Genomic DNA, 24,244 nt, shown 5'->3' on the forward strand with positions numbered 1-24,244 from the left:
AAATAAAATCCCCCAGAATTTCATTTCCTCAAACACCACGTTCCATATTAAGATCAGATGCAGAATAAAACTTACGGGTAGGCCACATTCATTCATCGTGCAAAGACACTTGTAGACAAACTACCTCGACAGACTTCAGCTGCTTTTCAGCTTCTCTGTAACTAGTTGCTTTTGAGTAACTTTTCTCTGTAAGAGAAGCATTTTCAGTTCCACTTAGGACAATATGGGTAACTCCTGAATTTCCTGTAGTTTCAAAGGGAAGGATATTTTCAGTAGTCTTTGTCCTGATTTATTAGTGAAAGATCTCACAGGATACATCACCATGTACTATGAAGCAACAGCTCCATTGTCTTAACTAAAGCACAAAAACTCTGATGGAATAAATCTGGGTTTTGCCTTTAAAAAAAAAAAAACAAATCCCTAATGACTCAGACACGACTACTAGCAAAATGACTTTGGTAGATTACTTAAGGGTTTTTCTTCCTACTTTCATTCTATGGATTCAGTTTCTTCTTTTTATAAATAGCATTATTTTCAAAAAACACCTTCCTCATTTTAAACATTTAGAAAGTGATGAATGGACTAACAGAGAAGAAATGTTACATTTGGCTAATCCTCATCATGCTTACATAAGGAAAATGGGACTGCTCACAGAAAGAAGTATATTTAGATTCTCATATGGTTCTCACACTGGCAAACTGAGGAGTTGGTATATGGACAAGTACACAATCCTCAAGGAATTCTACAGATCAAAAATCCTTCAGATAAACACAAAATAGCAGTCACAGAGGCCAGATTCTTTAGGAAATATCTAAAACACTTTTTAAGACCCATGGCTGGAGAGTCTAATGTATCTGCCTACACTCTTCCAATCCTAAAGCTTTTCTCACCACCATGCCACATTTTTACTGAACAGTAAATTTTGTGAAACTTCACCAAAAGTTTCCACTGGCTTTTGTGAGGAAGTTCCCATCTCTGAGGAATTCCTCTCCTCCATTATGGGGGAAAAAACCGACCTCTCATCTGAAAACAGATGTATTTACCAAATACTTTATTAAATGTGAATAAAAAACTATCACCATCTATTTTAGGACATCATTTATTGACAAAGTTTCCCCTCCCAGATGGGTGCTGGATGGGAAACAATGCGCTTCAAATCAACTGAAGTCTGTAGTGAGTGCTCTCTCCAATTTTATTTTTGTGGCTGATTTTTAAAAGGGGTACATATTGTCCTATCTTTAAATCATGTTTATATATTAAGAATGTGACAAGCTTTTTTTAAAAAAGCATCAATAAAAATAATTATGTTGATAATATCTCTTTTAACATTATCTTTTTTGCATGTATCTTATCTCATATTTTTTTTTAAATCACACAGTTAAAGAGAGAGATTAAAAATCTCAACAGAAAGTTTAACCAGCATAAAAGTCCCCCAAATTTCTTTCAATTAGTTAAAGGAAATGAAGTGACTTCCTTATGTTAATTGTTGCCTGAATACATATCACTGTGACTCATTTGAAGTATCTCATTCCAATCAATATTTGGAGATCTAAAACCCTACACTTTCTCCCCAAGTTTCAATTAAATGGCATTTTCATAGATAAAGTTCAAGCACCAAATACTTAGGTGCTTACCCTCCTTTAAATTTTCTTTTTCACTTAACTGAATCCCATGAATAATTATAATGATTATGAACTCAAACTCAAAAGTTATGAAATAAATATATCTAAAGTTATAAGATATATAATACACTATTATATGCAATTTGTGAAAATGCTTTTATTTCATAACTTTTTTCAGGGGGAAAAAGTCTTCACAGAAGTTTTCTTACCACAATCATTTCAGAAGGCTCTAACACAATGCATTCACAGCCACGCCTAAAGCTTCCTGCAGAACGCTTGCCAAAACTAGAAAGAAAAAAAGATTTAAGAAATACAAATTGTGAATTTAGGCTAACCCTTCAGATGAATAAAAATAAGAAACAAAACAACTACAAAAAAATACACATTGAAGAAAGAGAAGCTATCTCAAACCATTATTTACCCAGAATGACAAGGAACCATTCAAATTTTTAAATCTCAGACATATTTTTCTGGGAAATTCCAAAACAATCTTTTTGAATTCATAATGTAAGTACTAAAGAATCTCTGTGAATGTGTTTTATGTTAGTTGTTTTAGTTCACTCCCAGTTAAGTGAAGATTTAGACTATCTTAACAGCGGTGGGACCACTGAGGAGTTGCTAACTATCTAGCCATGTAATAACCAAGGGAAAAGACTGGATGACAAGGGAATTTTATAAATTTAAGGATTGTGGCCTTTAATTCCTTATACACAGTTTTTAGCTGTTTATCATTTCACAGATGAAACAATGTAGGAAGGCAAGACTTCCTAAATAATTGGAGTTGAGACCACTTATCAACTCTATAAAAGTAAGTTTTTCAAATAAAAAGTATAACAATAGCAAATACAGATAAACAGGAGACGTAAGTCATTGCAGCCTACACTACTATGATTTCTATCAAAAGTCGTTAGAACACATTTCAATTTTATATACTAGAGTTACTAAGAACCTTACAAAGTGAATCTCAGATAAAAAGCTGGCATACAGAAATAAGCAAAAGGGGTATGGGGGAACAAACCTGGTTTAATTCCAAAAATGGGATCCTAAGGAAAACTACAAGTATGTATATATTTACACAGTCTATGAAACAAGTAGTAGTAACACAATTAAATAGAGAAGGAATTGGCAACCCATTCCAGTATTCTGGCTTGGAAAATCTCATGTACTCCACTAGGAGTCTAGTGGGCTACAGTCCATGGGGTCATGAAAGAGTTGGACACAACTTAGCAAGTAAACAACAGGGGTGGGAACTGGATCAATGGCAAACCATACCAACATACAAAGTATAAAATGCATATAATTCTCTTCTATAACTTAACTTGCTTATGTTAAACATTTCTTTCACTTAAAAATGTATTTTTCTAAAGTTACATATCTACTTATTCTAAATCAGCTTAAGGAACAGGTTATTCAACTCAGGACTTTCAATTACAAAGTGACTTGAGTGGACATGCACTCTTAAAAGCCCCTTTTCTCCTGAAAACCGTACTGATGACCTCAGACAGGGTACCTTGCCTTATCTATGGAAATATCCACCTAACCCTGGAGCAGATTCATTCTCTCTGACACAAATATATGCCAACTAGAGCCACGAGGAGTTCTAAGTAGTCATGACTTATTCTGCTAACACACCACCTACCCCTGCCCATTCACCACTCCAAAAATTCTCTCTTCCTTCCAGTCAACATTTTAGTAACTTTAATTTTGGGGGGCTGTAGGGGAAGAATGTGTAGCGAGGCATGTGGGATCTTAGCTCCCAATGATGAGGGATAAAACCTGTGCCCCCTGCAGTGGAAGCACAGAATTTTAACCACTGAACTGCCAGGGAAGTCACTGTAACCATGTTTAATAATCTACCTTTGAGAAAAATATGAGAAAATAACTCTACCAAAAAACTATTTTATCGAGCATTTCCCCCCCCCAAGTAAATTAGGTATTTTCCTATGAAAATTTCCATAGGAAATTCATAACTTTCTTGGTGTCATGGTAGTACAGAATGTTTCACATATTAGAACACAACTTGGGTTGGGGAAAAAAGTTATGTTTGGGCTTCCCAGGTAGCGCTAGTGGTAAAGAACCGGCCTGCCAATGCAGGAGACGTAAGAGACACGGGTTCGATCTCTGTGTCGGGAGGACCCCCTAGAGGAGGGCATGGCTACCCGCTCCAGTACTCCTGCCTGGAGAATCCCATGGACAGAGGAACACGGCAGGCTACAGTCCACAGGGCTGCACAGAGTCAGAGACAACTAAAGTGACTGAGCTTGCTTGTTCGCTCAAAGAAGAAAACAGGTAAGTCAACATTCTCACTCTATCAGCTTGTGACCTCCAGCAAACCAGCTTGACTATCCTCACAGTCTACACTATACTCATTTCTAAGGTCATCAGTGAGACTAGGCCATCACTTAAGTCATTTCCTGCTCCAAAATTCGTTTCTATGGAAATCAAAGAGTCATGCTTACCATATCTGAAAAATCCTTTTAAAATATTCACACATACACATACTCATAAGCATACACATATTATAGTGCTTTTTTTCTAAGCTGAAAAAAATAGGGAAACTATAACCATCTTATCTTCTTTGTCATGTTATTTCACATGTAATTAAAATGACCTAAAATTGTAAATACTCTTCTCTTAGTTTAACAATTAAATACCACTAAAATTACAGAAAATCCTCAACACACCTAAAAATTTGCTTCTAGCTTTTGGAACTACTTACTTGCAATTTAATTTTTTACAATGATGCTTATAATTTAATGATACACTACAAACTAAGAAACAATGTGTTAGTAAATACGTCAGTATGTTAGTAAAATATGTAGTAGGTTTCAAGCCATCATTGTTATAGGACTGAGTAAAAACATATGTTGCATGCTTAAAGTTTATTACTAAATAAAACAACATTAAAATCCAAAGAAAATCATATGACTCTAAGTTTTTTCCTATTTTATTATAGAACCAGATAAGCTGCACAAACGTAATGATAGAGTTGCTTTCTTTTTAAAAATTTCATGTACTAAAAAAAAAAAAAAATCAAATGTATGTAATGCATACAATGTTCATATGACTAAATAAAAAATAAAAACTGTTAGAACTGGGCTTCCCTAGAGGCTTAGTGGTAAAGAATCTGCCTGCCAAAGCAGGAGACATGGATCTGATCCCTGATCAGGGAAGCTCCCACGTGCCGTGGAGTATCTCAATAAGCCTGTGGCCGCCACTATGGAGCCTGTGCTCGAGAGCTTGGGAGCCACAACTCCCGAGCCCGTGCGCTGCAGCCGCTGAAGCCCGCACGCCCTGAGCCCACGCTCTGCAACAAGAGGAGCCACCGCAGTGAGAAGCCCGCACGCTGCACCTACAGAGTGCCCCCACTCTCCGCAACTAGAGAAAGTCTATGCAGCAACAAAGACCCAGGGCAGCCAAAAATATAAATTAATTATTTTTTTAAAAACTGCTAGAACTGAGTTGCTTATAAATTTTAGCAACAAAAGTAGTAACATCCATATGAATAAACTACATGGTATTTACTTTATGCCTAATTCTTACATCACCAACTCCCTACTTCAGAATTAAGGCTGTTAATCCTCTTGGCAATTAGCTGCTAGTTCAACAGAACTTCATGGCTGAGGTGACATTCACATATTTAGTTGCACTAACACTATTACTTTAGGGGTGAAACGTCTGCATCCCCTAAAATGTGCTACAAAAAGACATTTCTACACCTTTTATAAAGTGAGCTGTGCTAAAATCTAACAAAACTCTTTTAGAGCCACAAAAGACTCAAGTTCTATTGACCATCACAAAGATGTAAACCATAGGAGAAATAATAGACTCCTGTCAGATTAATTCTTCGACTACATTGAGGGGGAAAAGGCAAATGCACAGAGAACACACTCTACCAAGGGAGAATAAATTACATCACTTATCCAAAAATCTATTGTTTCCAAAAGGAAAGAGTGGCCTCAAAAAAGACAAAGCATAGGGAATTCCCTGGTGGTCCAGTGGTTAAGACTCTGGGCAGTTACTAAGGGTGCAGGTTAGGTCCCTGGTTGGAGAGCTACAATCCCACAAGCTGAGTAATGTGGGAAAAAGAAAAAGAGGGAGAGAGAGAGACAGGTATAGTTCCTGAATGCACTCGCTGGGCTAATGCAAGGCCTTTTGGCTCCACTGCAGAGAGGAGTTACTCTTAGCTTATAATCCAGAAGCTATAAGGTAGGAATGAAATATGTCAGCTACAAATCCATTAAGCCCACAAAATACTTCTGCTCTACTATCCGATTCTTTGAATCAAAAAATATATGAACAAAAGTAACTAAACACCATTATTTACTAAGTTTTGATCAAGTTCGATATAAATAAACTTTTAAAAATACGATACTGGAAAACTTAAGTATAGAGATAAAAAAGAAAACCAGGGGAATTCCCTGTGGTTCAGTGGTTGGGACTCTTGTGTTTTCCGGGCCTTGGTTTGATCCCTGTCGAGGAACTAAAATCCTGCAAGCTGCATGGCACAGCCAGAAAAAAAAAGAAAACCAGATAGAGACATATAGGAGCCAAAAACACCCACAGATAATACTAAGATCAATTCTTTTAAATATTTAGATGATTTAGTAGAAACAAATGGGACAGAAATCAGGTTTGCAAATGACACAGACATTTAGATAGTACAGCACAAAACAAAGCTAGTAAGAATAAAGCACAAGACATTTTTATAAAGTTTTATGTTCATGTAAAACAGCAGTAAGGACCCAATCTGCACAAGGAAATACTGTATGTGAGAAGTGATCAAATATACACAGTATGTAAGATAAGACCAAACAAAGGTTTCTCGTGTTTCAGTCAGAAGTCAAATGAAAACTAGAAGTCTTTCAAGGCATTAGCACAGTAAACTGCATACATAATAAATAACAAATAATAAACAAAGATACACCTCAAAAGGAAAGACACACTAGGAAAAATAAAAACTGAAAATTACCATACATACCATCATAGAAAACCACATAAATCTACAATAGAGCACTGGGCTAGAAAAGTTTCTAAGGGGAAAACCACAGAGCTGAAAAGTTCCCAACGAAAAATTTAAGGATAACCAAAGGGATTTCTGTAAAACCAGAGGCATAAGTTAAAAGAATATTTCATTCAGTCTTATTAACAGCAGTTAAAAGTTGGTGTTATTTAGATTGCTAAAATCATGACTTAAGGAAATTTAGAAATGATACAGATTAAATAAGAACTTGGTTAATTTTAAAAGTACAGCTACAATCCCTGGCTTCCCTGGTGGCTCAGATGGTAAAGAATCTTCCTGCAATGAGGGAGAGCTGGGTTCAATCCCTGGGAAGATCCCCTGGAGAATGGAATGGCTACCAACTCCAGTATTCTTGCCTGGAGAATTCCATGGACAGAGGAGCCTGGTGGGCTACAGTCCATGGGTGTCACAAAGAGTCGGACACGACTGAGTGACTTTCACTTCACTTTACAATCCCTGAGGGCTTTACCCAAAGTCAGAAATAGATAAAGACTGTTCCAAAGTCATTTGACTAAATTCTCCTCCAAATGTTCCTTGGTGCCACTGTCAGAAATGAAAAGTTACTCCTATCAAACACAATCTTTTTTGTTTTTAAGTCTTATAATTAAGGCTTTCTTAAATGAACAATGCAAAGAAATAGAGGAAAACAACAGAATGAGAAAGACTAGCGATAGCTTCAAAAAAATTGGAGATATCAAGGTAACATTTCATGCAAGGATGGGCTCCATAAAGGGCAAAAATGGTAAGGACCTAACAGAAAAAGAAGAGATTAAAAAGCGGTGGCACAAATACACAAAAGAGCTATACTAGAAAGGTCTAAATGAGCCAGATAACCACAATAATGTGGTCACTCAACTAGAGTCGGACATCCTGGAGTGTGTAGTCAAGTGGGCCTTAGGAAGCATTACTATGAACACAGCTAGTAGAGGTGATGAACTTCCAACTGAGCTGTTTCAAATCCTAAAAGATAGTGCTGTCATAGTGCTGCACTCAATATGCCAGCAAATTTGGAAAACAGCAGTGGCCACAGGCCTGAAAATTTCATTCCAATTCCAAAGAAGGGCAATGCCAAAGAAAGTTCAAACTACCGTACAATTGCACTCATTTCACGCTAGCATGGTTAGGCTCAAAATCCTTCAAGTTATACTTCAATAGTACGTGAACCAACAACTTCCAGATGTACAAACTGGTTTTAGAAAAGGCAGAGGAACCAAAGATCAAATTGCCAACATTCGCTAGGTAATGGAGAAAGCAAGGGAATTCCAGAAAAACATGTATGTCTGCTCCATTGACTACACTAAAGCCTTTGATGGTGTGGAAAATTCTTAGAGAGACAGGAGTACCAGACCACCTTACCTGTCTCCTGAGAAACCTGTATGCAGGTCAAGAAGCAACAGCCAAAACCAGACATGGAACAATGGACTGATTCAAAATTGAGAAAGGAATACCACAAGGCTGTATAATGTCACCCGGCTTATTTAACTTACATTCAGAGTTCATCATGTGAAATGCCAGGCTGGATGACTCACAAGCTAGAATCAAGATTGCCAGGAGAAATATCAACTACCTCAGATATGCAGATGATACCACCCTAATGAAAGAAAGTGAAGAGGAACTAAGACGTAGTAAGTCCTTACTGACTTGGAATTTAAAATCTGGGGGATGATATAATGGAAAGAGAGCAGCTATTGTAGTTGAGAATATTGTTTCTCAATACACCCAACTACCAGTTAGCTGTGTGATCTTGGCAAGTCACTTCATCTCTCTGGGCCTTGGATAAGTATATTAAATAATAATGAAGAGTGAAAAAGCTGCCTTGAAACTCAACATTCAAAACACTAAAATCATGGCATCTGGTACCATCACTTCATGGCAAACAGAAGGGGGAAAAGTGGAAACAGTGACAGATTTTATTTTCTTGGGCTCCAATCCACTGCAGACAGTGACTACAGCCATGCAATTAAAAGACACTTGCTCCTTGGAAGGAAAGCTATGACAAACCTAGACAGTACATTAAAAAGCAGAGACATCACTTTGCTGACAAAAGTCGGTATAGTTAAAGCTATGGATTTGCCAGTTGTACAAGTGTGAGAGTTGGACCATAAAGAAGCCTGAGCATCAAAGAATTGATGCTTTCAAACTGTGGTGCTGGAGAAGACTCTTGAGAGTCCCTTTGACTACAAGATCAAACCAGTCAATCCTAAAGGAAATCAACCCTGAATATTCATTGGAAGGACTGATGCTGAAGCTCTAGTACTTTGGCCACCTGATGCAAAGAGCCAACTCATTAGAAAAGACCCTGATGCTGGGAAAGATTGAAGGCAAAAGGAGGAGGCAAGAGGATGAGATGGTTAGGTATCTTCACCAATTCAATGCACATGACTTTGAGAAAACTCAGAGATAGTGGAGGACAGAGGAGCCTGGCATGCTGCAGTCTATGGGGTTGCAAAGAGTTGGACATGACTTAGGAACTGAACAACAAAGAGACTACACCACGTGGCCTACAAATTCAATGGAATCCCCATCAAAATCCTCCCGGAAATATTTTTTTGCAGAAATGGAAAAAGCAATCTTTACATTCATATAAAATTGCAAGAGGCCCTAATTAGCTAAAACAGTCTTGAAAAGCAACAAAGTCAGAGAAAGTACACTTTTGATTTCAAAACTTACTACAAAGCTGCAATCAAACTACTGGCTTACGTAGTACACGAAAACGATGAAGCTGGACCCCTACATCTCGTGACATATAAAATTAAACTGAAAATGGAACACTGACTAAGTAAGAATGCCCAAAATCATAAAACTCTATGGGGAAAAAAAAAAAACAGGGATGAGTCTTCATTACCGTGGACTTGACAATGGACTCAGATATGACATCAAAAGCATCAACAGCAAAAGGAAAATTAAATAAATTGAACTTCGTCGAAATTAGAAACTTTGGTGCAAAGGACATTATCAAGAAATGGATAAGATAAGGTACAAAATAGGAGAAAATATTTGTAAAGCATATATCTGAGAAGGGTTTAAGATCCAGAGTACATAATTCCTACAACTCAACAACAAAAAGACAATCCAATTAAAAAATAGGCAAAGGACTTGAATAGACTTTTCTCCAAATGGCTGACAAGCACATGAAAAGTTGCTCAACATCCTTAGTTATTAGAAAAAAGTAAATCAAAAACACAAGGAGCTACTCACCAAGTTGCCCACTCTCCCCCCAGACTATAGTGTACTACAGCTTAATAAATCCTAGCTATGCTTTCTACAGAAAAATAAATAAAAACACAAAACGGGCTTCCCTGGTGGTCTAGCAGTTACAAATACACCTGCCAATGCAGGGGACACAGGACCGATCCCTGATCTGGGAAGATTCAACATGCCTCAAGCAACAAAGCTACTGAAGCCCATGTGCCTAGAGCCCATGCTCTGCAACAAGAGAAATCACTGCAATGAGAAGCCGGAACACCAAAACAAAGAGTAGCTCCCACTTGCAGCAAAGCCCAAGCGCAGCAACAAAGACCCAGGCAGCCAAAGATCAACAAATCTTAAACACACACACACACACTCCCCACACACAAAACAAAAACTCACAATGAGATACCATTTCACATCTGATACTGCATGTGAATGAGATACTAGAATGGCTATAATAAAAAATAAATAAATAATAACAAGTGTTGAAGAGAAACTGGAACCTTTGTGGAAATGTAAAACGGAGCCATAACTGTGAAAAAGAGTTTGGTAGTTGCTCCAAAAGTTACACATAGAATTAACAGAAGACCCAGCAATTCCATTCCAGGATAAACATCCAAAAATATTAAAAATATGGACCCAGACATTTGTACACCAGTTTTCACTGCAGCACTCTTTGCAATAACAAAAGATGAAAAACACCACAAGTGTCCATCAACAGATGAGTGGATAAACAAAATGTGATATATACAGACAATGGAATGTTATTCGCTATAAAAAGGACTAAAGAGCTCATAAGTGTTACAACATGAATAAGCCTTGAAAGCATTATGCTAAGTGCCACAGCCAGTCACATAATGACAAATATTGTATAAGATTCCACCTACATGAGATATCTAGAACAGGCAAATTCATAAAGACAGAAAGTAAACTTGAGGTTTCCAAGCTTTAGGGGAATGCCTAACAGTTACAAAGTTTCTGTTTGGAGCTATGGAACATAAGTTTTGGAGACAAGTAGTGGTAGTTAATTGCACAATAGTGTGATTGCAAGCAACACTATTTAAATGATTAAAATGACATATTTTATGTGATACACATGGGCATATCCACATCTTAAAAAGTGTATTATCAGAGAAACTTATCAAGTCTTTTATTTGTTTTAGGGGTTTTGAGTTTTTTGGCAAAATTCAGGACTTCAATAAAAAATAGTAGTAACTCCACTTTGCCCAAAAAAGAACCCATGTTAGGGACAAAGGAAGTTAAGTTTGATGACTGAACTACACCACTGATTAACCTGGAATCAATCCCTTTTCTATACTAAGTCTGCAATGAAGTAATAGCGGTATGGGTGAAAGAACTAGGAAGATATGAAGACGTGGTAAACAAAGGTTAATAAAATATTTGAAATCATTTTTTCAATTTTTTATTTTATTTCAAATCTTTCCCCCCTCCCACCTCCCTCCCCATCCCATTCCTCTGGGTCATCCCAGTGCATCAGCCCCGAGCACCCTGTCTCATGCATCGAACCTGGACCAGTGATCTGTTTCACATATGATAATGTACATATTTCAGTGCCATTCTCCCAAATCATCCCACCCTCACCCTTTCCCACAGAGTCCAAAGACTGTTCTATACACCTGTGTCTCTTTTCCTGTCCTGCATACAGGGTTATCGTTACCATCTTTCTAAATTCCATATATATGCGTTAGTATACTGTATTGGAGTTTTCCTTTCCGGCTTACTTCACTCTGTATAATAGGCTCCAGTTTCATCCACCTCATTAGAACTGATTCACATGTATTCTTTTTAACTGCTGAGTAATATTCCATGGTGTATATGTACCACAGCTTCCTTATCCATTTGTCTGCTGATGGGCATCTAGGTTGCTTCCATGTCCTGGCTATTATAAACAGTGCTGCGATGAACATCGGGGTGCACGTGTCTCTTTCAGATCTGGTTTCCTCTGTGTGTATGCCCAGGAGTGGTATTGCTGGGTCATATGGCAGTTCTATTTCTAGTTTTTTAAGGAATCTCCACACTCTTCTCCATAGCGGCTGTACTAGTTTGCATTCCCACCAACAGTGTAAGAGGGTTCCCTTTTCTCCACACCCTCTCCAGCATTTATTGCTTGTAGACTTTTGGATAGCAGCCATCCTGACTGGCGTGTAATGGTACCTCATTGTGGTTTTGATTTGCATTTCTCTGATAATGAGTGATGTTGAGCATCTTTTCATGTGTTTGTTAGCCATCTGTATGTCTTCTTTGGAGAAATGTCTGTTTAGTTCTTCGGCCCACTTTTTGATTGGGTCGTTTATTTTTCTGGAATTAAGCTGCAGGAGTTAATGGTATATTTTTGAGATTAATTCTTTGTCAGTTGCTTCATTTGCTATCATTTTCTCCCATTCTGAAGGCTATCGTTTCCCCTTGCTTACAGCTTCCTTGCTTATAGTTTTCATTTTATACTGGAGTGTAGTTGATCAACAATATTGTGTTAGTTTCAGGTGTGCAGCCGAACGTCTCAGTTATACGTACATGTTTATCTACTCTCTCTCAAATTCTTTTCCCATTTAGGTTATTACAAAATACTGAGCAGAGTTCCCTGTGCTATACAGTAGGTTCTTGTTTTCACCCTTTTAATATATGTGCTCAGTCACTCAGGCGTGTCTCTTTGTGACCCCAGGGACTGTAGCTCACCAGGCTCCTCTGTCCATGGAGTTTTCCAGGCAAGAGTACTGGAGTGGTTGCCACTTCCTCCTCCAGGGGATCTTTCCAGCTCAGGGATCAAACTCTCGTCTCTGTGTCTCCTGCATTGCAGGTGGATTCTTTACCACCCGCACCACCTGAGAAGTCCAATTTTACATGTAATAGTGTGTATATATTCACCCCCAAATTCCCAATTTATCTTCCATCCTTCATTCCTGGTAACCCGAAGTCAGTTCTGAAGAGCCCATTATACCAACATTTTCTTCTCACCCAGCATTATTCCATTTTTATTTTATTCCTGGTCATATATTAGAGGGTCTCCCCATCATGCCAGCTTAATCTTCATAAATATATGGAGAAAGTGGGAGAAAGAGAAAGATGCTCACTCATGTACAATTCTGCTTCCTATTTGTGTTCCAAAAACTTACTGGACACAAACTACATAATCGATATTGTTCAGTTGCTAAGTCATGTTAGACTCTTGGCAGTCCCATAGACTGCAGCAAGCCAGGCTTTCCTGTCTTTCACTATCTTCCAGAGTTTGCTCAAACTCATAAACTATGCAATCAACACAGAGCTTACAAGAAACTCACTAAATGTCACCCCTATTCTTAGTTTATATTCTATGGGAGATGAGTACACAAACGGTTGGTGATAACAGGCAGAACAGCAAACTATGAGTTTAATAAAAAGAATGTCATATTTGCTGACTACAATGCATCTCAAAAACAAAATGGATTTCTTGAATGTCAGAGTTGAGAAAAAAACTTAGAAAATCATATAGTACAGGGTCTCCTGGCCTTTTTTTCCCCTTCAGCTTCACACATGAAGGTATGCCAGAATCCAATGTGCTACATCACAGGCCCTTAAACATTTCGATTTAGAAAAAGGCCCCTGAGGAGTTTCAATATGTATGACCCACCATCCTACCCTGCTCATGAGAAATGTTCCATTTTCATTCCATAAGTGGGAAAACAAAGCCAAGCTACCCCACAGTAGGTTAAAAGAGATGCCCCACATCACCATCAGGCTTCATGGCATGGTTCTGTGATCCCATACTGACCTCACCCTTTCTCTCACTTTCAACAGCCCTTTTCCACACTCAATAATACAAAATCTCTGGTACTTGCTAAGCTTGACATGTATGAGTAATAATTCCCAGACATCCTCAGGAATACTGCTACAGGGCATCACATTTACCTGTAAAACATAAATGCAACAAGCCGGGAACAGAGCTCTGTGAAAAGGTGGATTCTCAGAGGCTGGCTCACTCACTGGCTAGTTGAGTGAAAAAGACAAATCAGCTTTTGCAATTCAGAAAGCAATTTGAGTTCAGCAAAATTACAAATGACCATCAAGAGTTTGAGAGTTACCCTCGGAGAGTCAAAGGTTTGAAAGTCAAATCTATAAAAACCAAGCCTCCTCAGGCAGCTGCTGCCAGAAATTCAACTACTAGCACATCTGCTTCTTTGAAATGGCACTCATAATATGACGTTCCAAGATAAACAAAGATATTTTTAAAATTTAAGCTCCTTAATTTTTAAAGTGACATAGCTTTTTTTAAACTCTGAATTTAAATTCTTTAAAAAACTGTCTTCTGGCAACTTCAGCCTTTCTACGTACACATGTTATTTGTGTATGAGACACAAATATTTATATAACTGTCTTTCAAAAAAAGATGTAGGTAACAGTTATAAATAAGACTTGGTCTGAATAGTTAAAAACCTGTTAGCTCTTTCTACACTTGATGCCAGCCTTTCACAAAAGTCCAGAAAGTTAGAAAGAGATAAGGAGAAACAGAGAAACAGGGCATTTGTGTTTTAAGAATACCATTAGGCTTCTGATTCTATACAGTGTGAACATTTAATTACTATAGTCTCTAAATCCTTCTAAATTGTTCTGTCAAAGGGCAGCATATAGCCTGGCTTTCAACTATTAATCTCAATGTAATTTCATAACATCCTGATAATCTTAGACTAAACCATCAAAGATGACAACTGAAAGTGATGCAGACTCACTTTAGGTCAATCTATTGGTTCTCTGTGATATTTTTCTTTTAAGATAAACTCACAGAAAATGATTAATGAAAAGACTACCTGCAACATAACAAATACAAGATACCTAAATGCTCACAGTCCTCAGTAAAACGAATTGAGGAATGGTTGTTCCAAAAACAGTTTAACAATACAGATTTTCATTCCCATTAAGCTTTTTTTCCCTTACAGAACAAACTAAAAATTAAAATATATGCAGACAAAAAATTTACTAAATGTAATTAGTCTCCCAGATAATGTAAAATAGAAAAAAAAAAAAATGTTAATAGTATGATAAACTTTCAAGTCCAAGGTTCACGACAAGAAAGCACCAGTTGTCTGCAGGTATCAAATCTTACCTGGTTGTCATAGATACCCACAAGCCGTGATTCACCGGACAGGGTTCCGCAGGCTCTTTCTGAGGTCAGGCCACCTTGCCCTGCACTTCTGTGACCACATTTTCCCATCCAAGTTGAGTCCCGAGCGCTTCTACCACTGTGTGTGTGTCTACGAAAGGCAGTGAGTGGCTGAGCACAGAAGCCTCTTCTGTCAGTGTCCCTAAACTTGCCCTTTGCATACAAGGGCCCCCGCATTCCTGCTGTGCGTCAGAACTGCCCAGGGGAATGCAACTCCTCAGTACTGGAATGTAAACTTTTTCATGTCGGGCTACATCCACACAGCCATCAAACTGCGCCTACACTGGTGGGCAGTCCTAATTTACAGAATGTTTGAAAAAGTGATTCTCTGATACCGACTCTTCATATCTTCATTTCTAAAAAATGAAGACAGTTGCTAAAATGTACTTTCCTCCTTAAAAATCTAAGTAAATGACTGGCCTGATGCTCCTAAACCGAAACCAATAATATCTATGTAGGACTTACCAAAAACACTCACATGAAACTGTCTTTAGATAGCAGAACAGCAATAAACATTTAAGAAAAAGAAAAATCTAACAAGTAACTGCTGATGCAATCAATTCCATTCTCAAAAATCAGTAGACTCTACAGGAATACATTTTAACAGAAGAGCAAAATGGTTTGAAAGGCATCACTTAGTCTTTTAAAAAATATTTTGTCCTCACTCACTAGCTTAACAAACAAGCCAAAAAAAAAAACAAAAACAAAAAAACCAAGTAACAGCTATTTATACCAAAAACATACACACACCAAGTACATACTGAAGTTCTGTGTGTCTAAATTACAAGTGGTTCTTAAAGTGTGTGGCCTGGAATAGGCTATTTCAGAAGTAACTGTTTGGGAAAATGAAACAGGCAGTTTCTTTGGAGGCTCATTTAGAAGTATTCTAATAATCATCACCCTGCACAGATGAACAGAGGTTTGCTCCTCTGCAGAGTGAATTTCCACAGTTAACCTTTGCTTATAAAAATAGAGCACAATAAAAAAAGACTGTTAGGGAAAGGCCTCAGAGCTATGTTTTATGTTTTCCCCCGCTCTGTAGCCCGTGGTCTATTTAACTATACAAGAACTAGACATCTGCTACTTACGCTAGGAACATCTTGATCCCTTAAAACAAAATCTAACCCGCACTGTCTTCAGTATCTCTGAAGCACCAGCGCCGCCTCCTCCTAGGGGAGCCGGGTCTCTGCGGCCACCAGCTCGCCCCATCGCCCCTGTGTTTTCTCTCCCTGGGTGCACCGGGCTGCAGCCTGTGTGGGGAGCTGGCATTCCTCTCGGCGGCCAATTTCCTGCTTCAGTGACCCACCCACCCCTCCTGGCTGCGGTTCAGAGTTACGCATGCTGTGCAAGCGGGCACTGTTTCCGCATACCAGCCTCATGACCACAGCAGCTGCCTGACAGTCACTCCTTATCAATTTCTATTAATTCATTATCCACTCTTGTAAGTCAAGGGCAAGTAGGGAAATCTGCAGTGTCTGTTCTCTGAGTCTTCAAGGTCAAATGCTGACATGTGCCGAGCAGGGCGGTTCTGTTACTGACATTTACCCAACCTGTACTACACACACTACTCTCAACCACCAAAGGGATGCTGAATTGTACACCTGGCTGGAACGATTATCCTGGAAAAGATGAGCATACATCTACATCCAAACAACATGGGAAAAAGTTGAAAGAGGCTGCTGTTGCCCTTATTTTTCCCTTCTAGAGAAAAAAGGTGGCTCTTACCTCGCTGTGTGGGGGTGAAGAGAGCAAGCAGCTTTTGTCTCCTGCCACAAGCTACCCAGCAAAGGACTGAAGAGTGATGATGACTACACTCTGGTGGGGTCTGTGTCCTCGTGACCAGCTGCTGGAGGACAGCTCAGCTAAACTGATGCGCTGCCGCCAGACCATGCAGTGCTACCGGGGGCACGAACGGGTCTCTGCTGATCACAGGGCTTTGCGCGCAGATGGCAGCTGATCAGTTTGTAGAGAAGTTATGCTCCATACAGCTCTCCCTCCAGCTTCTGGATGCACGCCGTATCCAAAATGCCTTTGCTACAGTGTACTCCCTGTTTCACTGCGCAAAGCTCGCCGTGGAGAAGTTGAAGAGGCAAGGAAGCTCTCAGCTCTGAAGTCTTATTTGACAGTGACTTGACTTTTATAAAATTCATTACAAAACTTCAGTCAAATAAAATTCAGTAAAATAAATAAGTTAAGAAAAAACTGAGGACTTCCTTGGCAGTCCAAGGGTTAAAACTCTGTGCTTTCACCGCAGGAGGCACAGGTTAAATCCACAGTCAGGAACTAGAACCCCACATGCCACACTGCATGGCCTATTATATAAAAATTTTTAAAAAGAAATAGCTTAACAGACCTCTGCAACTTGCTAATGAGAAAAATGGTAGATGAATTCAAATGAATGGTTCAGATGGATCCTAACCACTAAGAACCTGAATTGATCTCAAGAATCAAACATCTCAAGTAACTGAAACAAAACATCTGATATTCTTTTAAGGCTCATATAAATTGCACCAAAACCCAACCTCAGCCTCCCCCAAATCTGGCACATATCATAAAATATGCTGAAATAGCACACGTCTTTGTAAGATAGGACCTCAACAACAATTTGGGTCACTTGAATAGTACTGCATTCATGAAATTCTTGGAAGTTAAAAGAATACTTTTCCAAGAAAGGAAAAGCATATATATCGACACGTATGAGTAGTTTCTCACAAAGATATCAAGTAACAAAATGTCAATTTTTTTAATTCATATGAATGAAATGTGAACATTTCTCACAAACCATACTTATCCTGTTTTTCCTTGTTTTATAAATAATTGTTCCTTCTAATTCTACCAACAGTAACCCTGGCAATACTGTTTAACATATTTCAAATCTGCTCTTACAGAATGAAGTAGTTAAAAACTTACCACGTATCATCAAAAAATAAAATACTTAGGAATATATTTAATGAAGCCTATGCATGACCTGTACACTGAAAACACAAAAGGATACTTAACCCTACAAAGAAAAATAGTAAAAGACCTAAATCAATTCTGAGCTATACTATGTTCATGGTTAGGAAGGCTCAATATTAAGATAGCAAACTCTCCCAAACTGATCCACAGATCCAACACAAATCCAATCAAACCTTAACACTGACAAGCTGATTTTAGAATTTATATGGAAAAGAAAAGACATAGAAGAGTTAAATAATTTTAATACAGAAAAAGGTGAGGGATTTACACTACATGGTTTTTACTATAAAACCACAGGGTATTGGTATAAGAACTGATATGTAGATCAACAGAAAAGAGAGTTCAGAAATAGACCTGAAACAAATACAGTCTAAGTGAAGTGTGAAGAGTCCCTCAGTCGTGTCCAATTCTTTGAGACCCCATGGACTATATTCCATGGAATTCTCCAGGCCAGAATACTGGAGTAGGCACCCTTTCCCTTCTCCAGGTAGCCTTTCCCTTCCCAACCCAGGGATTGAACCCAGGTCCCCAGCATTGCATGCGGATTCTTTACCAGCTGAGCCACAAGCAAAGCCCAAGAATACTGGAGTGGGTAACCTATCCCTTCTGCAGTGGATCTTCCTGACCCAGGAATCAAACCAGGGTCTCCTGCATTGCAGGCAGATTCTTTACCAACTGAGCTATGAAAGAAGCCCAAATAGAGTCAACTTATTTTTAATAAACATGCTAAGGTAACTTAATGGATAAAAAATATTCTTATCAATAAATGGTTATGGAACAGGCAAATATCAGTATCAAAAAACATAAATAAAACCTCAACCCTTATCTCACATCATACATAAAAATTAAATCAAAATGGATCTCAGGCCAAAATGGAAGAGCTGAAACTTTTAAATTTCTACAAAAAAAAAAAAAAAAAAAATGAGAAAACCTTTATGACATCAAGTTAAGAAAAGAGTTCTTAAACAGGACACCAAAAGTAGAAACTAAAAAAGAAAACGCTGATATAAATGAACTTCATGAAGGTGAAGAAGTTTTTGCTTCTAAAACATATAGTTAAGAAAAAGCCAAGCCATGGACTAGAAGAAAATTTTTGCAAAATACATCCAAAGGAATTGTATCCAGAATATATAAAGAACATACTCCAAAGTAAGACAATCAATTCAATTTTTTTAGTGTGCAAAATCCAATTTAAAAATATGGTTTGAAATGGGTGAACTAACACTTCAAAGAAGATGCATGAATGGCCAATTAACACATTGAAAATTCTCAACACCAGTCTTCAGAGAAACACTTAATAAAACCATAGTGTCATTACCATCACATGTATGCTGAAGTGGCTAAAATTGGAAAGACAGATAATACCAAGTGTTGCAGAAGATATATAGTAACCAGAATTCTCAAACTGCTTGTGGGAGGGCTAAATGTTACAGCCAGTATGGAAAACAGTGTGACAGCTTCTTATAAAGTTAAACATACATTTACTACATAACCCATCCATTCCACTCTCAGGTATTTATTTAAGAAGTCATGAAAACATGTCCACACAAACAGATGTTCATGAATGTTGACAGAAGCCAAAAGGTGGAAGCAACCCAAATCATCATTTTCAAACTGTATTTTGTAAAATATGAATAATACCTTGCTCATAAAATTCAATAGGATTTATGAAATCTGGTGTCCCCTTTATGTAAGAATTGGCAATATACTGCAATGCTTGCTTACAAAAGTACATGAGATAATTTTACATCGGAATGAACAGTAAAGCAAAGTTTAGTTTTCAAAGCCTGTCCCTACAGCCTTCCCACCTGATAAGCATCCCTTTTTTGCCTCTGTATTCTCCTTATTTACCTGCCCCTCCACCATATTCATTTCACCTCTGATATCTACCCACCTCAGTTCAGTTCAATTCAGTTCAGTTGCTTAGTTGTGTCCGACTTTTTGCGACCCCCATGGACTGCAGCACGCCAGGCCTCCCTGCCCATCACCAATTCCCAAAGTTTACTCAAACTCATGTCCATTGAGTCAGTGATGCCATCCAACCATCTCATCCTCTGTTGTCCCCTTCTCCTCCTGCCTTCAAATCTTTCCCAGCATCAGGGTCTTTTCAAATGAGTCAGTTCTTTGCATCAGGTGGCCAAAGTATTGGAGTTGCGGCTCTAGCATCAGTCCTTCCAATGAATATTCAGGACTGATCTCCTTTAGGATGAACTGGTTGGATCCCCTTGTAGTCCAAGGGACTCTCAAGAGTCTTCTCCAACACCACAGTTCAGAAGCATCAATTCTTTAGCGCTCAACTTTCTTTATAGTCCAACTCTCATACACATACATGACTACTGGAAAAACCATAGCTTTGACTAGACGGACCTTTGTTGGCAAAGTAATGTCTCTGCTTTTTAATATGCTGTCTAGGTTGGTCATAACTCTTTTTCCAAGGAGCAAGCGTCTTTTAATTTCATGGCTGCGGTCACCATCTGCAATGATTTTGGAGCCCCAAAAAATAAAGTCTCTCGCTGTTTCCATTGTTTCCCCATCTATTTGCCATGAAGTAATGGGACCAGATGCCATGATCTAAACTACCCACCTCAACCCCTCTAAATTATGTTTTAGCTATCAAAGGCATCACACTACCCGACAAGCAAGTCAAAGCATCTTTTATTTCATCCTCTCCCTTCTCTGTAATTCAAGTCACTAAATTACATCATTAGTCTTCCTAAACTACTCTCACATGCACCTCCTATCAAATTCTATTTCTATGAAAACACTAGTCAGGTCCACAGAGATAGGGTTCCTGTCTCTGGTCCTAGCTTTACAGCATCTTCCAGGATCTCTTCGTTCACTGATCATAAAGAACTGCAGTGTTTACTGATTCCACAGTCATTAGCCCAATTGCTCAGTTAAGATCTGATTGACCACCTGCTTTTGAGCTTTGAAAAGAGAGGGTAAGGTCCAGCCCAGATTGTGGTGACTGAAAGTCTCCAGGGTCAGGGCCTTAGTGTAGTACCCATCCTAAGCCAAGTGAATCTAATAACTGGTCCAGCTTGGTCAGTTATCGTTCATATTACCTCCTAACCATCTTTATTGCCAAATGCATACTCAGCCGTGTCTGACTATGCGGCCCCATGGACTGTAGCCCACCAGGCTCTTCTGTCCATGGTATTTCCCAGGGAAGAATACTGGAGTGGGTTGCCATTTCCTCCTCCAGGGGATCTTCCTAAACCAGGGATCAAACCTACATCTCCTGCATTGGCAGGCAGATTCTTTACCACTGAGCCACCTGGGAAGTCCCTTATTGCCAAATACAAGGACTCTAATCCAGGATCTTTCCTACTTTTTGTCTCACAAGCACTTTCTAAGAAAAGTTAAAACATACTGCTTAGGCTTGGATCACTATCACGTAGCTCTTCTCCATATATCTGAAGGACTACGTGCATCAGTCGCTCAGTGTCTCCGACTCTTTGCGACCCCATGGGGTGTAGCCCACCAGGCTCCTCGTCCATGGGATTTTCCAGGTAAGAATACTACAATGGGTTGCCATTTCCTTCTCCAGGGGATCTTCCTGACCCAGGGATCAAATCCAGTTTTCCTGCAACTACGCTATACTCTGACATAGATAATAAAACCACTGCTTTAGCTACAATGATGCTTCCATACACAACATTAACTATATATGTGTGTATAATAGACACACATCAACTATATATGAAACTAACATATAAAATTTTACTTAATGTGTATTGATGTTACCTCAATTTTTTTTTAAGTTCACTTAAATAGGATAATGATTTAAAAACCCAGAAGACCCTAATCACAGATAACTCTTCATTCTGTGTTTCCAAAATTATATAATAAGTTAAATCCAAGATCAGATGACTAAGTGGTAAACTGAAATGGTCTCAAGATTCTGAATAATAATTATTATTTTACAGTATATAAAGAACCATGGCAGTAAAAAATTTCTGCACACACATATCCTGTATATGATTTAGACTGGTGAAATAAAATATTAATAGTTTTCCTACTTGTAAAACTGAATTAAGTATGAATACTTAATGGTGGTTTTCTAAATGCACCCTTTTGAACTAAAAATATAATAATAAAATATAGGAAAATGTTGGACAGATTTTGTCCAATGCCTGAGTTTTTTAAATTACCTGAAAATGTCCAAGAGATAGCAAACTTTTCTTAATAAAATTGACACATTAAGCAGCTTATAGCTATAAAATGTAAGATAAGTCATTACAAAGTAAAAATTATCCTTAAATATCAGACTCACTCAAAAAATTTTAGATGAAGGGTAAACTAAGAACATCCAGTTATTTAATGTTTGTGTGGACCTATAATACACGAACATTCAATACCAGAAATTATATTTTATATTTAATTGCAAAAATATCCAACACCTATAAAGGCATAAATGTGTGACAAAAGAAAAATATCTAAGAAAACAAATCTTTTTTATTTTAAACTTACATTTCAATATTCTAATCAGTAATAAATATTAAGCATATAGTTTTTAAACCCACATTATACTTAATTAAATTTTAACAAAAAAAGGCAGTGATATACATGTCTAAGTTATATTTAAATTTATTTTATCTATTTCTTAATTCTTGAAGTACTTTTAAACAATTTTTAGCACATCTGAAAAATAAAATGTACATAGTATAGCATAAAGTCATTTTCTTTAACATTGAAATATACAGCTTTGCTGTCTATTATATATAAATATAATAAATACCTATATTTCATACATGCAAGTTTACAGTCATAGTAATTTTATAGTCATAGTAAAATAAAACAGAGGGTCCCTGGACTGTGATTAATTAGAAACTGAATTTTAATAACGACATTCCTATTTTACAAAGTATAATTTGCTTATCTATCAACTTCTCTCTTAGTGATAGCCTTACTCTTACCATTTTCTCTCAGGGTTCCCAACACTGAAAGGGTATTTCTTTACACAAAACCAAACTGAGTTGCTCTGTATTTTAAGACACCATGAATTCATACAGGTGGAGCAGTAATTCACACACCCCTCCAAATCAACCCTTCCCCAACAACTGTGCACACACAAGGGGCCCTTATAGCAGTAAACAATTCCAACATTTTAGGAAGAAAACAATGTTGTTGTATTTCATTGACACATATCAGACTCTGAAACCTTTATGAAGTATAATATCTACTTTTGCAAGAGAAATCCAAACATCACTGCCAACACAGACTTTCAGGGTGACATCATATACTTATTTATGCAAAGGTCCTAGATGACAAGCCCCCTGACTGAAGACTTTACGCATCAGAGGCGACAGAACATCAACTCTACATACATATACGTCAGAACGCTTCCCTTGAAGACTACTTACTCTGTTAGGACACCACCAACGCTGGTATTCCAAGGACCACGGAAGCCTGACTTTTATGCACAGCTCACCTGTGCAGCTGTAGTTATAGCAACCGAATTCCCAACTTGACCCAGCCACGAGCTCCCTCTCCAGAGAACCACACTGCTCTGTGCATCGGGTATCACACTGGAATAGGGCTGAAACAATGCTAAATCTATGCTAGCTTTCCAGGATGAAGACGCTGTGTCCTACAGCAGAGAGTACAGCCAATATCCTAAAGGGGAATGTTTTAGTATATCCCATTGTAGCTTTTAACAGATTTCACTCTACCTTTAATTTAGACATCTACCTTATTTCAAATTTAACACAGGATATATGTACACCAAGCACAACTAAACTCTGCCTTCAATAGCATTAACTCCGGTCAAACCAAGTTCACATTTGTTTCAAGATATATTTGCTTTATTTGGAATTCTTTCCCAGCTTCCTAAAACTCTTTAACATATGTGTTTCCCTTCTGTGTGTCCTGGGAACACTTGAACCTGAGTCACGCTCAAGTAGCACAATTAGGAGTTAGGAGTTATAGATGATGGAAGGGCTGAGGAACGGAAGGATCTGATAGAGAAAGGTAACAGAGAGACACTGAGGGAAACTAAAAGGAGCTGCTGGCTTCCTGCTCTAATCTTTCTCCATAGAAGGATGAAAATTGAAAGTGGAAGTCGCTCAGTTGTGTCTGACTCTTTGTGACCCCATGGATTTCTCACTTCTCTGTCCATGGGATTCTCCAGGCAAGAATACTGGAGTGGGCTGCCATTCCCTTCTCCATGGGATCTTCCCATGCCAGGGATCAAACCTGGGTCTCCCCACTGCAGACAGATTCTTTACCCTCTGAGCCACCAGGGAAGTCCCTTAGAAGGATATCTGTATATGATTATTTTCAGGGACACAATGC

At 38.2% G+C, this 24,244-nt stretch overlaps 1 protein-coding gene across 8 annotated transcripts in view; it reads right to left on the minus strand.

Annotated features, from left to right (window-relative positions):
* The window catches only part of RAPGEF2 (Rap guanine nucleotide exchange factor 2), a 256,054-nt gene that overhangs the window by 120,986 nt on the left and 110,824 nt on the right, over positions 1-24,244 (minus strand). For 6 of the 8 annotated variants that reach the window (XM_043487364.1, XM_043487356.1, XM_043487372.1 and 3 more), the window contains exon 5: positions 1,832-1,907. In XM_043487364.1, coding sequence (XP_043343299.1) covers positions 1,832-1,907 — 76 coding nt within the window. Of the gene's footprint in view, positions 1-75; positions 634-1,831; positions 1,908-14,932; positions 15,604-24,244 lie in introns of those variants that run through there. The other 2 variants (XM_043487387.1, XM_043487392.1) reach the window with 2 other exon arrangements.

Source organism: Cervus canadensis, chromosome 1 (genome assembly GCF_019320065.1).
Source record: "Cervus canadensis isolate Bull #8, Minnesota chromosome 1, ASM1932006v1, whole genome shotgun sequence".
In the NCBI taxonomy this organism is placed as follows: domain Eukaryota; kingdom Metazoa; phylum Chordata; class Mammalia; order Artiodactyla; family Cervidae; genus Cervus; species Cervus canadensis.